The sequence below is a fragment of the Pezoporus wallicus genome, unplaced genomic scaffold (assembly GCF_028554395.1).
Source record: "Pezoporus wallicus isolate ANWC-B61680 ecotype Strahan unplaced genomic scaffold, APGP_CSIRO_Pwel_v1 contig_7545, whole genome shotgun sequence".
Taxonomy (NCBI): Eukaryota; Metazoa; Chordata; class Aves; order Psittaciformes; family Psittacidae; genus Pezoporus; species Pezoporus wallicus.
Genome location: NW_026642398.1, coordinates 2,926,436 through 2,942,173, shown reverse-complemented (window position 1 = coordinate 2,942,173; position 15,738 = coordinate 2,926,436). Strand labels below are relative to the sequence as shown.

The window sequence follows — 15,738 nt, the reverse complement described above, 5'->3', positions numbered from 1 at the left end:
CAGTCATTGCCTGTCCATTGCATGTGGGGTGATTGAGCTCTATTTTGGCTCATGAACACTGATGTTGGAACAAAGCACAGGCACGCATTGCAGCACACACTGCAGCAAAGGCCATATCCAAGCATAAATGAATCACAGACTTCAAAATATTGTTTATTTTGAAGAATAAATGAAAAGAAAGAGATCTGAACTATGTTCTCTGATGTTTATTTTCAGAATAAGTGGGAGAAATGAAAGAGGATCAGGTACATTTCAGTAGCGCTTCAGCTGGCTGCACACTGACTTTCCCTGGAGAGATGGAGAAAGCTCTCATTGTGTGCTTTTATGTGTCTTACAGTGCCTGAAAATGGTCTGGATCCTCAGCTGAGCAGGCTCAGCCTTCAAAACCATCCTATAGAGATCGACTGGACCTGACAGAACAGAGTTTGCCAGCAAGAACAGGTTTGGCATCACCTATCACCTGTATGACTGATTCTTTTCTTACTTATTTCACTTCCCTTCTCACCCAGTTAACTTCTGTACTGGGTGTTTGAAGGGGATAAAGCTTCAAAACAGATCAAGACTTTATTTTTAAATCACTTCTGCATTTCATATTAATAGATCTATTCTTCTTAAAAAAAAAGACAAAAAAGCAGACAAAAAAAAAAACCAAACAACCTACAATCAAACAAAAAGAACCCCCAAGATATGTTTGCAATGAATTATTAGCAGAACTGAGGCTTTTTATCCTAATGCCAGTGCCCAGGACACTGGTCATGTCATATCCCTGTTTACACTCACCTTAGCCCAAATGATAATCTCATTTGGAGCAGTAGTTAAGAACAGACATTGGCTGGTCTGTGCTTGGCAAGTGTTCCACCACTGTTTTAAGGAATACATTGCCCATTGCCAAAACAGTCCCCCCTCCCTTGGCCAGGGAGGACTTGACTTGTTAAAGCAGATGAACCTGTCCCCTGAAGCCTGTCAATTCATCATCTCAGCTGTGAAGTGGCTGAACCTTTGTTAAGCAAACCACATGGTAAACTTAGTGTTTAAGGGGGATTCACAATTCACAAACCAGTTAACAAGAGCTGGGTTTAAGCACAGGCAAAACGGTTCTGGGGATCTTTACAACATCAGGCACCTGAGCACCTGCAAGGTCAGGAAGTGGTGGAAGACCTCTAACAGCAACAGACATGCTCTCCCTTTAGCCCGCAGAAAAATACTGTTATCAAAGAAGGTAAAACCTATAAAGAAATAAAGGCCTTCTTCAAGCTGTCCAAATCATCAAAACCCAACCCAGTACCATTACATAAATCATGGCTATAACACTCAGCAAAAGTTACAGAGAAACTGGGTTTGTCTGGATGAGAGGACTTGCTGATCCCACTCAAGGCCTTTGCTGAGATCATGTCTGGTAAACCAGAGAAGTGCGAGATACTCAACAGCTGAAGCAAACAAGAAGGGTATTTGTCAAAATGAAACTCTTACCTAATACTTCAGAATTCAAAGCCTTGATGTTTTTCCCCCTCTTTCTCTGTTTTTGCTATCAAGTGCAGATAACTGTCAGTTCAGATGGGGATGTTACAGCTCTGTCCGTGCCACAGCATTGACAGCCACAGAAAATCTCATTAACTGTTTACTAAAAATATGGGGGGGGGGAGGGGGGGAAGAAGGGAAAAACTAAATATTTGCTGTAGGATTTCACAGGCTAAAAGGCTTGGTCTCAAAAATCCAAGCTTTGTTTCACTACTGTAATATGATGAGGGACCTGAGCTATGGCCTTTTAAATCTGGATCCACTTACTCCAATTAAATTAACTTGCCAGGTCCTGCATATTTATGTGGGAGCATTCTTCACTGACCAGTGGATATTTCTTTCTATCTCAGTCCACAGTGTAATCTATAACCAGAAGCTCCCACACTAACTAGCACAAGGCTATTGGGAGCTCTTTACTTCCACCTTTGTAGCCAGCAAGATCATACATTCTTCTTGGTAAGCAATGAAGTTTACCCACCAAATGGAAAAGAAAATGAAACAACAAACACACAAAACAACCCCAAAAAACAGTATTTTTTATGATGAAACACTGAACTAGGAACAATCTCCCCTGGAGACTTCACACAGCAGCAAAAGCGGTAGAACCAGAGATGACATACTAAGGCCATTTCACTCCTGTAACCTACATATAGAATCATAGCACCAACTAGGTTGGAAGAGACCTTAAGATCATCAAGTCCAACCATTACCACCACTAAACCATGTCACTGAGGGCCTCAACATGTACCCTAACGGGCTCATCATCCATTAGGGTACCCCTGTGGATTGAAGTCCTATTACCAGAAGCCTGCTCTACCCTTACCCGTCCTACAGGAAGCTTCACACAATCAATGAGATCTGTACAAGCTGTAAGGCACCTCCTTAAAAGAAAGTGCTGGCAATTCCCATTGAGGAAAAGACTGGAAATCCCTGAGTCAAGCAGATGAGCAGGGGGCTGAGTTTTATGGGGTGCATATACAAATACTGAATGTGCACTGTGCTTGCCTGGCTCAATGCACATAAAGATGTGCATTCTCCAACCAGAGAAACTGCAAGGTAGTGCTGCATGGAGCCTGGGGTACAGTCCAGAGACATTGTATTGACGTTGATTATAAAAAAAAAGTCATCTGGCAAAAAAAAAACCAATCATTACAACAATAATTGGAGAGGTAACCTCTGACTGCCCATCTCCACACCTCATTCCACACCCCAAGGTATTTGAGGTTTACACTGAAGAGTAAAGGTGTGTGGATTCATATTTTATATTTTAAAGCCCCATCAACAAAGTCAGGATGGCTTCTTAAAATAGCTCAGGCCAGAATCCAGCTCAAGGACACTGCATATAAGTAGTGCACCCGTTGAGGGAAATAAAAGTCACTGTGAAAGCACAAAATCATTTTGTAGTTGAGAGGCTGGGGTTGACCAAGCTCATCTCCTCACTGGGAGCACTCGGTACTGTATAGTCAGATGTCTACAGGTCCAGCCATGCCAGCACCTCTCCTGCCCAACCCATAATGCTGATCTATTCAGTATCACCTCGTTGCTTGTCTGGACTGTATGCGCCTGATGATCCTATTGGAAAATATAGAGCATTGTGCAGGATCAAGCCCTTCTGGAGGTAGATACAGATGTCTCGGTTCAGCTTGGCTTGTGAAAGTTTTGCAAAACAAGGGTGAGGAACTTCATACCTCAAGGAGCATCTTATAGCTTACAGGTTTGTAATTCCACTACAGGAAACATGCAGGAAAGAGAGAAAATACGTACTTATTTACATGACAGGAGAGATGCAGGTGACAGGCACTTGTGGGTGATGAATTCCATTCATTTCATCCACTCCCAAATCCCACTGATGGGCAAAACGGTATCCCCAGTGTCTCCACTCAGCTCAGCTCATCCCTGCTTCACAGCTGTCATTTATCTGCTGCTGAACATGCTGCCATGCAGCTTCCACAACCAACCCCTTCATGTTGATGAAGGCAGTATGGGTCTCGCAGAGAGCTGTGGGATGGCTACCAAGTATTGTCACTAATCCACAGGCACACAGTTCTGATACACACAAAAGCCTCTCCACAGCTGAGGAACCTAGAAGGACCTGTATAAATTAACTTCTTCATTGAGTACTCTCAAGCAGAGGAAATTGACTATCAGGACTGTATCTGGAAAGGTGTTCAGGTACTTAATTCCTATGTAAGGACAAAGGCAATCTCAGTGAAAGGTTTGAATGACCAGATATGGCTCCTCCAGAAAGATGCGTTTCTTAAAGGTCAGCATTTGTACAGGAGAAAAATGGGCGAAATAAACTTGGGCAATCAATCTGTTGTCAGACTGAGTCATAGGCTGACCTGACCTTGCTGTGAAAACACTTGTTAATGTAGTGCACCATCTTCTTTTTGTGCTGTAACAAGACTGAAACTAAATGAGGGGTAGTTACCCCTCAGTAACCAAGGAACAAGGAAAGGAAAGCTAAGGCTTTGAAAGGAGATTAAAGAATTAATCATGAGAAGGGCTTCAAATTTAGGCACATTTCTGGCACCCATTGAAGTCTCACCAGATTTCCATTCAGAAGCACCTTATTTGAAGAAAACCTGGTGATCTTGAGCATTGACACAAGTCCTACTATCTACTGGTGCAGAAGTGAAGCCCCCAAAACAGGCAGAAACATCCAGACTAGGATCTCACTGTGATAATTTGTTTTCCCCCAGTCATAGAGTAGGGACAATTCTCACCTGCATCTTTGTGAGAGCTGGGAGTGCTTATTTGAGACATGAAGCAAGGCTCACGTGCCCCAAAACACATTCTCTTTACCTTCTCCAGTTGGGCTGTTGATTGAACAAAAGGTATTTCTTCTTTTTATATACCTTGCCTAATTGCTCATACCTTAGCAGACCCCTGAAGAAGCTGAGCAGTTTGACTTTTGATATTCACACTAGTGAATGGAGAAAGTCATTAACAAAAAGCAATCCACACATATAAAAAGTCAGTGAAAAAAAGAACAAAACAATGCCTGCCCATATAAAGAAGAAATGGAAAGCTTACTTTTGGACCTGCTGGCCCTGGCAGTCCAAATGCTCCTGGTTGTCCTGGTTCACCCTGCAAATAACAAACAGCAATACTTGTGGTAAATGCTAACCTTTTATACATAAAAGCTAGGATGGCTCAAAATAATCATTACATCCAGCCTCAGAAATGAAAGCTTTATCTAATAACTACAGTCCTGAGCATCATTATCCAGAGATCTGAAAGTCTGCAGTGTGTTTTCTTCACACATATCAAAGCAGAAAGAGTCAAACTGAAAACTGAATGAGCTATTCATCCGCTCTTCAAACACAATCACCTAAGTAGCAAGAAATTAGTTCCCTAAGCTGTGAACAGCTTGTACCAAATACAGTCTACAAACATAGATTCCTTGGGGATAATATCATTGATTTGGTTTGGAATGGTGACTTTACAGTGTAAAAAATGCATCCTATGAGAAAATCTACAAGTCCAGGAATGCTATTGTCCAAGCCCGCACCATGCCACATGTGATGTGGTGAAGTTGTGTAGGTTCTGAAACCTATAATGGAAAACAACCACACTTTATCCACAAGTGTGGCAAAAAAGCAGTAGCAGGATGCAGACAACAAAAAAAAGAGCTTTTCTGCTGTGTATCACTGTTTTAGTGTGTGCCTGCCCTTCCAAAGGGTCAATTCCTCAAGTTCCTCCAGTTACCACCAAATGATTGCCACAAATGGACAGTGAATGAAATGATAAAAGTCCACCACTGGGATGAAGAGAATTCAAAGGGATGGTGATCAAGCAGGAAAAAGAGGGAAAGCTCTAAAGTACACTTGTATCTGCTTGACATACTTGAATATGTGATTTAGATGCTGGAATATGACATTTAAATACTGGAAAATGTGTTTGTGTTTTTACATTTCATCTGTAATTCTCTTAAAGGCAGTATTTGGTACATTGCCTCCTTCTTTAAGCTAACACTGCACCTCTTCCTTTGCTATTAGCTTTTAGCAGTGCACATGAGGAGTTCGGGTGCTTGCTTCTGTGACCAAGACACCTATTTTTCTTACCCCTGTCCACTGTGGAAGTACAAGATGGTCCCCTGCAGCCCTGCCATCTCCACCAGCCAATGACTCTTTGCCAGACTTAAAACAAATGGCCATACTCTGGAGTTGGAGCTATTAACTAGCACAGCAGCAGCAGTGAGCCCCAAGCCACAGGCTGCCACGACTGCCCCCTTTTCCATCTTAATGAATGGTAACAGAGCTGCTCTGGGAGCAAATCAGGATGGCTAATCCATAAGACTCCTGCAAACGTGTGAGGGAGAGTGCTGGGGCTATTAACCTCCTGCCATTTGTTTCTGCTGCTCCTAAAATGACCATACAAATCCCCAAGACATGTTTTACTCAATACAGATTGATTTCCACTCCTGCCTCGCACTGAAAGGCAGGGATTACATGGGGAGGAACAAAAAGGCTTACGGCTTCTCCTTTTGCTCCATCCTTCCCAGGGAGGCCAGGTGGGCCCAGGAACCCCTGTAATAACAACAGAATCACCATCAGCACAATATTAACACCCATTGCAAGTGCAAGGACATGAGTAACACATCAACACATGAATAAGGAATGAGGAAAATCATTTCAATGCAAACATTTATTTATAGTCTCTGTAGGGGCTGTTGCTGACCTTACACACTATTTGACAGAGCAAGCTCAGTGCAGGAAAACTTGTTTTTCCTTCTCCCCCACCCCAAATAAGATGATGACACAGTATCTGCTAAGGCTATCTCAATCCAAAAGTTATTTATTTCACTGAAGAAACATTAATGTTTCTGTATGTGGAGGCATTAGCACTGAGCTTCTGTTCTGTTCCACTCTTCTCTTTTAGAATTTTACAAGGTTTAGACAAAGTTCCTGACCTTGTTAACACAAAACAAGAAAACACAGAGGTAAAAAAAAGACTTAGAAAAGGGCCCATTTCCATAAGCCTTTCACAGTAGCTTTATAAACTCAAGCTTTTCATGGTATAATGAGAATAAAGAGTTGGACTTACTTTTTCTCCTTTATCCCCTTTCAGTCCAGGAAAGCCGGGGGACCCTTCTTCACCCTACACCACCAATGGAAATAATACCTCATATGAAATGCCACACCATTCTCTGGTATGTTTGTGTATTTTGGATAGCACAGTTATAGGATAGCTCTGTTGAGAGTTGAGGCCAACTTCTCCTCCTTGCTGTAACAACGCTGTTCTCGATCACCTGTAACTTGCTCATACTCAAACAGCTTCACTTTCAGTTCTCAGCTCCAGTGTCTTCCTCTGGCTCATCCCTCCTCCCCACCTTTTTGTAAGCATCATCCAGAACCAGTCTTTTACCAAGAGCAGGATTTGAGACCTATCCTTGTTAAATAAAATCATTTGAAGCATAGAAACTTTTCACTGAGAAACTCTCTTGCTGCGTCATTACAAAGAATGAGGACTAGAAATTTGGCACAGCCAACATACTGACACAGCAAATGTCCAATGGCATGGGAATTTCCTGAAAAACCCAAATGTGGGAATTCTTTCCCCTTTACCTGATGAAATTACACCAAAATATAACCTTCGAATCCACTCAACCCAGACCTTATCAATAGGGCTGTATTTTACAAGAGATGTTGCCATGAGTCCTGTAAAGGACTGTTACCAGTCAGTGTCTCTTCTACCTGAAAGAGCAGAAATCCATTTGTGGGATTCAAAGCCACTAGCACTGCTGGCAAATGGCATGCCACAAAGCAGACTGAAGTGCCTGAGAGGTGTTTCCCCATCTACTTTTGTAAAAACTCAGTAACATAGAAGAAACCTTTTGAAAGAGCATTAACAGTTGATGCATACCTGTATTTACTTATACAGGTTAATTATAGTTGTCTGTATATACTTATGGATGACTACCTACATACTACAGTCTACCTCATGTAACGTGAGCTGATAAATTCAGGCCAAATTCTGCCACATTCAGTCTTATTTGTGACATATTTTTCCCACATAAGTAGTCCAGCAGATTTCGATGGATGGATTCCTAGGGCAAGGTTCCAATGTCAGAGTGAAAAAAAATCTGGCCTTATTTATTTACAGGTATATTTGGTATATTTATATTTTAATAAAAGATACAAGTATCTGTGCTGTATATGCAAATTAAAGTCACTGGATACTTTTACAACTAAGTTTGTTGCTAACTACACCTTCATGAAGGTCAGATCTGCTGTATTTGAATGGCTTCTTAGTAGGGTAGAAAGCCCATCAAAAAGCAAATGCCAGTTTTAAGGAAATCATTTGCTTTAAGAGGCTGATACATCTTGAAGGAAGTGCTGTTCCATGGCAAAGTGGGCAGCATAGGTAGAACTAAAAATTGTGTCTTTTCCATGCAAAGTAAAGGAATTTGGTTAACTTTTTCCTTTTATTCTCCATGAAGTGCCGACTCCTTGGCACAGCTGCACAAATTAAACATAGCAGTCAGTAAGTTTGATGCACAGTGTTCATAGGACCTCATATTGTTTCTAGTCCAACCTCCCTCTCAAAACTCCATCAACACTGAAGTCAGACCAAGTTGTGCAGGGTTTATCCAATTTGGAGTAGAAAATCTCTCAAAATAAGGTTACTCTTCTTCCCAGATGTTACTTACCTCCTAAGACAATAGCACTCCGGGAAGAGAAAAATGTTTTTCTGTTGTATTCATTATTTATTGACTAAAGCAGCATAATTTTGTCCTTTTGACTTTTAACAGATCTCAAGCAGCTACTTATAAAGATGGGGAGCCCAGAGCAGATCTGTTGGCCCTCACAACCAAGAGGCTACCTGGGTATTTGAAGGAAGGCACTTTGACTCTCCCTTTTGGCGAACATAAATGCCACAGACAGCTAGTCAGTCTTAACTGCCACCCTTGGACCAGGATCACCAAGCATGGAAGAAAAGCTTCAGGGATTCACCATGCTCAGGGAATATATGATCCAGTGAGCACTCCAAAGAGCTCAATAAAGGCTTTTTCTTCACTTGTATCTATTGCCACTTCTTCTTTCTTGTTGCATAAACTGAAGCATCACTTGCCGCACATCAGCCTGCAAGGCACGGAGCTGACCCTTTACTGGAAATGAAGCTAGAGAGTTTTGCCAGCTTGCAGGGGAAATCTTTGAGTATACATCAGCTTTACCTGTTCCTCCCCAAGGAGGAAACTGCACAGAAGCAACCTAGACCATAGAGACAGTATTAATGTCCTATGGGGAACCACCATTGAACTCCATCAGGCTACAGAGTGGAAAGGGCTGCTACTTTTGTCCCTTCTGCTGAATCCCCATTATACCCAGACAGCTGTTTTCTATCCCTCACTAAGCAGATAAGACCTTTCAGGCTAAGGATTGGTTCAGCAGATGTTTGAAACTTAATAAATGCATGAAAAGAGATTGTGTTGCCTATGTTAGAACACACTCACAAAGTAAACTGAGTAACCTACAGGAGCGAGCAGTGGAAGAGAGCAGGAAGCAGAAAAGCACCGGTGCTTCTGTGCTTGCAGAGCGCCAAAGTATCTGTGACAGGCAGGGATGGGAAAGCAACCAAGAGCTTGCACCCTTAATTCACAGGCAGCTGCCACAGCCCCACTGACAATGCAGCTAACTGAAATGGAGTCATGCTGGCAGAGCAATCCACATTACTAAACAAATATCTTCTTCTTTTTCACTAACCAACTTCATGAACTGCATTTGCAGAAAAATCACATTTTCTTTTCACTTGTCCACCAGATATTTTAATCAGGTAAAATCCCAAGCTTTGTACTCAGTGTGTTGCTAAGGCCTAGGGAAGCATAGCCAAAAGGTACCTGTTCCCTTCCCATAGCCCTGCCAGTTAGGTCACTTGGGTTAGCAGAAGAGCTTGCCTCTCTTCTTCCAACACTTGTGGATCGAGGGGTCTGCTGGTGCATACATCCGGGAAACAGTTGCAAGCAAAAGCTGCAGTTAGAAAATGACAAAAGTGGCTGAAGAATAAATCACTGGGGCCCGAAATAACATTGTTCAAGAGGAGTTACCAAAGAATCATGAACGGTTTGGGTTGGAACAGACCTTAAAGATCATTCAGTTCCAGCCCCCTGACATGGGCAGGGACACCTTCCACTAGAGCAGGTTGCTCCAAGCGCTGTCCAGCCTGGCCTTGAACACTGCCAGCAATGGGGCAGCCACAGCTTCTTTGGGCAACCTGTGCCAGCGCCTCAGCACCCTCACAGTAAAGAATTTCTTCCTTATACCTAATCTAAACCTACCCTTTTTCAGTTAAAGCCGTTACCCCTTGTCTTGTCACTACTTGCTCTTATAAAAAGTTCTTGTTGGGAAGATTACAGCTTCAGCAATCGGGCTCAAAAAGCAGGCAACAGATTTTCCCAAGTACTTTTCCTTTGCAGGCTCATGAGCAGCTTGTCTTTTCCTCATCCACTGGAAAGCCAGCCACTTACGTTTAGTTTCATCCTCTGGGCTGCACAACCAGCTGCCTTTAATCAAACATTTCTACCAAAGTTAGCTGGAGATTAATTCACCATTGCCAAAATACCTGTCAAACTGCCATCTGGTCTAAAGCAACCAACAATCTTGCAATATAGCTGTGGAGTGTAGTCATATGGAAGCAGATGCTCCTGAGCAAGAGAGGGCAGGGAGGTACTGCAAGCAACAAAGTCATATACTGACACAGACTGTTGGCATACAGAGGTTATATAGTGCACAGGTAACTATATATTTCTACAAATGCCACTTTTCACTTTTCAGTAGTTATTCTACCATTATTCACTCGAATTACATCAATGTCCCATTTGTGCCCTGATTGGGTCACTCTGCTGGACATTGCATGAATAAATATTAAGTGACAGTCACTATGTTCCAAAGCTCAGTGTATAATTGCAAGCAATGTGTAAATATAATAAAGCAATAGCAGAAAGCCCAGGCCAATGAAATAGCTGCCAAGAAGACACAGTGTGAAAATGTTCTGCGCTGGACGATCCAGGCACCACGCTAGGAAAGCAGGTAGGCTTTGGCAGCCATGGGGAAAGATAAACCCATCACATTCCTTGCATCAAGGCCAAACCTGGTTGTGCTACTGAGAGGGATAAAAATAATCTGATATCCCACCAGGCTGGCTGCACTCCCAGCTTCAACCCTATGGGAATCTGGTGCTGACAGGTAAACCTACCTGTTTAGGCCATGCATTTCTACTGCCACTTATCTACTTTATGGATGTCTGAACTTCAAAAGTTGTCCATTTCTGGAGAAACACCTAGACCAGAACAGGAAGATGAGAAGGACCAGGGAAATGGGAAGAAGCAGCAAAACCAGAAGAGACTACTGGTAAGGAACAGAAAAGAGTATAGCTTCCAGGGCAGCATACCTTGGAGGTAGCTCACATTTTCTGGAGTAGTTTTGCATTTTAGATGGGTGACCTACTGATTCCTTGGTCAGTGGTTTTGTGGAGAAAAACTCACATGTGTAGGTAGCGGTATCTGTGAGAAAATGCACTAACAAATATGGCGGCTTGGCTTAGGAAGATGCCAAAAAACTGAATACTGAGAATGTAGCACCAGACAAATCACTCTGAAAACTCCCTCTTTCACTCCTCAAAGAGTTGGTATAAATTCTGCAAGCAAAAGGCTTTCTGAGCCATATGAAAAAAAAAAACTTAAAGAAGAATTCAGTAAAAATGAGAGTTTTGAATTAGCTTTCTAAAGGAAGCGTTCAGAGCCACACAACAGATACAAAGCAAGGCCCAAGCACTTCTTCCTTGGGGGTCTTAAAGCAGGGTTTACATAGGTACATGGTTTGTCCAGACCCAATGGACAAAAGGAAACGCCACATTATGAGAAAATTCAGAGCACAGGCAGCTCAGTTGCTGCAGACAGGATACTGGGGTGACAAAGAATGAAGATACTCCCCTTGGTTTCAAGTATATCACCTATTAAAAACAGAGAGATGAGATGGGGAAGTATGGAAACACCCACATAGGTTCCTTTATTGGTTTGCATTGGCAGAGTTATCCATTCCTACATTTGAACAAGGATGTCTTCCTGCTATACCAGCAACACATGAATTTTACCACATCATACCTGCTCTAGGTTAGTGATCCCTTCGTGGCCATAAAGGTTGGCTTGTTTTTAAACACACCTTCATTTACATGCTCACCATATGCACATATAGCTTAATTTGTTGCATACAATCTAACAATTCACCTTGCTTGGGTACGGTGTTCTGCTAGATGGTGTGCTTCCTCAGAGTGGGAGCAACTAATACAGGGATTTAGCCATATCCAGCCTCATAGATGAATTTCTCTGAGAAGAAAGAGACGTAAAATAGAGAAGGAATGGATAGGCAGGTATGCAAAAAGATAGAGATAGAAGATGTCAGTGTGACCTGATCCTAGAGAGAAGCGCACAAAGGAATAATCCCTCACTGATGTTTAAACAATCCACTGAAGTTTAAGTGCTTTTCTCTCCTCCACTTGCAGCTCCTCAAGTAGCTGCCAAGTTTACAAATGTTTCTTCCAACTAGAGAACAGCTGTGGCCTATAATCAGATATTTCATTTCAAACTATGGGTTGTGGCCCACGTTAATGGAAATGAGAGCAAACTAAACAAGCAAATAATGGGGGAAAATCAGTCCAAAACACATGGTTAAATTCCCATTAGCCTGTCAAATTCAAGTAAATCACTGGACTTTTCCTTCGGCATATGCAGCAGACAGAAGATAGATCATTCTAAGCTCAATTTTATACATTTATTTTGCCTTCCAAACTGGTCTACATCTATCACAAAAGTACCACTTTTTCTAATTCTAAAATTAAATACAATACTTTTAACCCTGACACAAAATATCAATAAAGGAGTCTTTGGGAGACCTTCAGAAACCTGCCAAGCAGAACCCCATGAATCACTCAGCATACTGACAACTGTGTAAACTGGGGGATCTATACCAATGGTAGGAGACAAAACAGAAAGAGATGAAGAGAAACAGAATGAAATGGGTAAGATGAAATGGAAACAGAGCAAAATGGAACCATGCAGTGTTACCCCTTCATCATTAACACACCCCTCTGTCCTTTGTTAATTAACATCACAGCATCCCTGTGAAAGAAGAAGGAAGTTATAGCAACTGGAACATTGCTTTCATCTCATGAGGTTGGTGAGTCAGAGGTGTAACTGAGCAGAAGACATATGGAAGGTCACAGAGTCTAGGACAAAGACAGATAGAAACTAACTCCAGATTGCTTCTGTCCTACGTCAGTGTTTAAGAAGTTTATTCATTTCTGCTCCTGGCTCTTTGGCCTGCTTTTAACTTGGAAACCTGACATTCACAAAGAATGAATCAGAAGACCACGAGTAAATGACCTACTGCTGATCCATGGTTACACACTAAACTGTTTGCAGTTTGACGAGAAAAAAGAGAGGAGGACAAAAGAGATGTCTCCACTTGAATGTGATCTTCAGGCTCAAGTGTCTGAGAACACTTCCAAGAGACTGCATTGTCTGGAAGGATGTAATATCTTCCTTTTCTAGGTTTTTCTATTCAGGAGCTTAAAGAGGCAGAAATGAAAGATTGCACAACTTTGTCTCCAGCAGCCATGAAAAATAAACATTTATTTGACAAATATTATAAGTTTGGGGTTTGTCTTATTTTTCAGAATGGCAAAGACAAACGCTTCATTAAAAGGCAGAGAGGATCTGTAAATTAACTGAGAGGCAGAGCTGCAGTGGATATAAGTCACCCAACTCTATCTTCAAAAGCTGCTGACCAGACAGGCAGCACAAATGACTGCCATTCTCAAAGATACAGGGTTCTATTAGCTTAATGATGCTAAAACCCTATTAATATCCTGGCAAATTTCACACCAAACTGGCATTATCTTCTGCTTCCACAAGAAATGAGACATTCATCTCATCTTGGAGTTCATTTTAGTTTATTCTAAGAAATGAAGAAAATCTTCTCTGCTTGGTATCTGTATCATATTCTGATGTAATAAACAAAAATTTCAGTGCAAATGATACAGAGGAGTCGGCAGAAGTCAGAAGTTTGGCTCATCTATCAAGGAAACCCAGCTGCTTAAATGAAAATTACCACCTTTTTTGTATTGCAAACATATCAAATATTTTATTCAATTCATTGTATAGATTTCAAATGCTCTCAAAAGGCACTTCCCCATGAGAAATTCAAGAGAGTTCACTTTGTCTTTAAGGGGTGTCTCTGAACCATTAAACGTTATCATGAACATCATGGACAATACCATGAGACTGAAGGGTCCTTCTGACCTTTCATCATATGATCCTAGTTATTGCTCTTCTGGTGAGAGCACGTGCATCATTTTTCATGGATACCAACAGAAATCTTTGTATGAAGAACCTTTGCACTAAAATATGTTGAATTACAGCTATGTAGCAGATAATCTGACACGTGGTCACCCATAAGCTTGGCACTGCAGGAAAGAAGATGAATCAGAGTTTACTGATTTGGTACACAGGTATACCCTGATCGAAGTCACTGTAGAGTTCAAACAACCTGGAAACATCATTAAGACTTCAAAATTGTCATTAGCATCCCAAATCCCGTTCATCAGTGTCATATTAGCTGCATCCCTGCTGCAACACTCCACTTACTACATAAGGAATTGCTGAAAGACTGGGGTGGCCAGACACTTTTGACAACTATTTAACTGCTGGTTCATCTATAATCAAGCCTGCCTCAAGTGGAGGACTTACTTGAAGAAAACATCTACCTCTGCAACAGGAAGAGCACAGAAGAGTACAAGGGGGAGCTTAGAATTTGTTCAACAGCTAGAAGAGCTCAATCAGTTTCTGAAATGTTCAAATTAAGAAACAGCAAATGGTTTGAAGACCTAATTATGATTGAACATAATCAACAGGAGGGAAAAGATAACTGGAATCAGTTGGTACCATAATCCCACCACTACACAGAGGAATAACCTGAGAAATAAACTGCACTACAGCAGGCTGTATTCTCAGAAGCAGGACCAGTAATTACTGGAATTCAAATTTTTCTTGTTTGTGTGGTTGAGGCAAGAGGTTTCTCAATTAAAGATGCATTTGTCAGACACTTTGAAATGTGAAAAACATAATAGCTTTGCTCCGAAAACTTCCTTGTCTCAAAATACAAGCTGATGCTCCCTGCTCATCTGCCACTGCTCAGGACCAGACAAACAGCTTTCCAAGTGCTACAGGAGAAGCATTCATTGAAGTAGAAAAATAACTCAGTCATGTATCATGACACTGATTAATTTATGACTTTACATCTATAAATAACACATAAAATCGTTTTGTTGCTGTGGATGATTTGTCACGTACTGGTTGATATTTTGCCTTGCAAGAAAAACCTATTAATTCCTTTTGCTTTGCTCTGAGAAGTTCCTGATGCAGTCTCCACACATCCCTCAATTTCAGTAGTTCCAAGAAAAGCACACGATGGCAGAGGAGTTCTGTGTCAGAGCACTCCAAACTCCAGTATCAATCTGCTCTTAAACATCTGCTGCTGATGATATTCTACATTCTCCCCTTAGCTGCCTCCTTCTGATGCCTCATGGAAGTATGTAGAAAGCTTTTCCTCCTCAAGATTAACCACATCATCCAGTCCATGATTTCTCCCGTCCTTGCAGAGCTCATTTCTTTCAATCTTCCCTGCTGGTTAAATCTGCAAAATCGCTGATCATTCTTCTCACTGCTCTCTGCATTGAGCAACATCTCTCCACATCACTCTCTGAACATCATGCCCGAACTGGAGACAGCATCTTGCCTTAAGTCTTATCGTCACCTGCTTATAACCTGCAGTGATACATCTCTGTTGACTGCCAAACATACTTGATACTTCTCAGTCAAATCTTTCCTAAAATTATAACTTATTTTGGTCCAATGACACACAGTAATTTATAACATGATGCTGCTCCCCAGGTCTTTTTCATCTCAGAGTGCATTACAGAGGTCATGCACATTTACTTGAGGTAAAGGGAAGGGGAAAAGCTAAGGCCAAGATCCCTTGTGGAGCGAATGATATAGAGCTCGAAAGACAAAGCAAGTCTCCAGAGCCCCAAACACATTCACACCACCAAATGTATTAGATTTTCTTGAAATAACAACCACTAACGGTCCATGCACCGTTTCACCAGGAAAACAAACATTTACCATGAAAAATACCCCACATTTTTCTCATCTGGCACTTG

At 41.6% G+C, this 15,738-nt stretch overlaps 1 protein-coding gene across 5 annotated transcripts in view; it reads right to left on the bottom strand.

Moving 5' to 3' along the window:
* The window catches only part of COL22A1 (collagen type XXII alpha 1 chain), a 220,934-nt gene that overhangs the window by 98,001 nt on the left and 107,195 nt on the right, over window positions 1–15,738 (bottom strand). For 4 of the 5 annotated variants that reach the window (XM_057429787.1, XM_057429782.1, XM_057429784.1 and 1 more), the window contains 3 exons: window positions 6,568–6,621; window positions 5,997–6,050; window positions 4,555–4,608 (listed from right to left, as the gene is read on the bottom strand). The exons of the other annotated variant lie outside the window; for it this stretch is intronic. In XM_057429787.1, coding sequence (XP_057285770.1) covers window positions 4,555–4,608; window positions 5,997–6,050; window positions 6,568–6,621 — 162 coding nt within the window. The remainder of the gene's footprint in view (window positions 1–4,554; window positions 4,609–5,996; window positions 6,051–6,567; window positions 6,622–15,738) is intronic. 5 annotated transcript variants of the gene reach the window in all.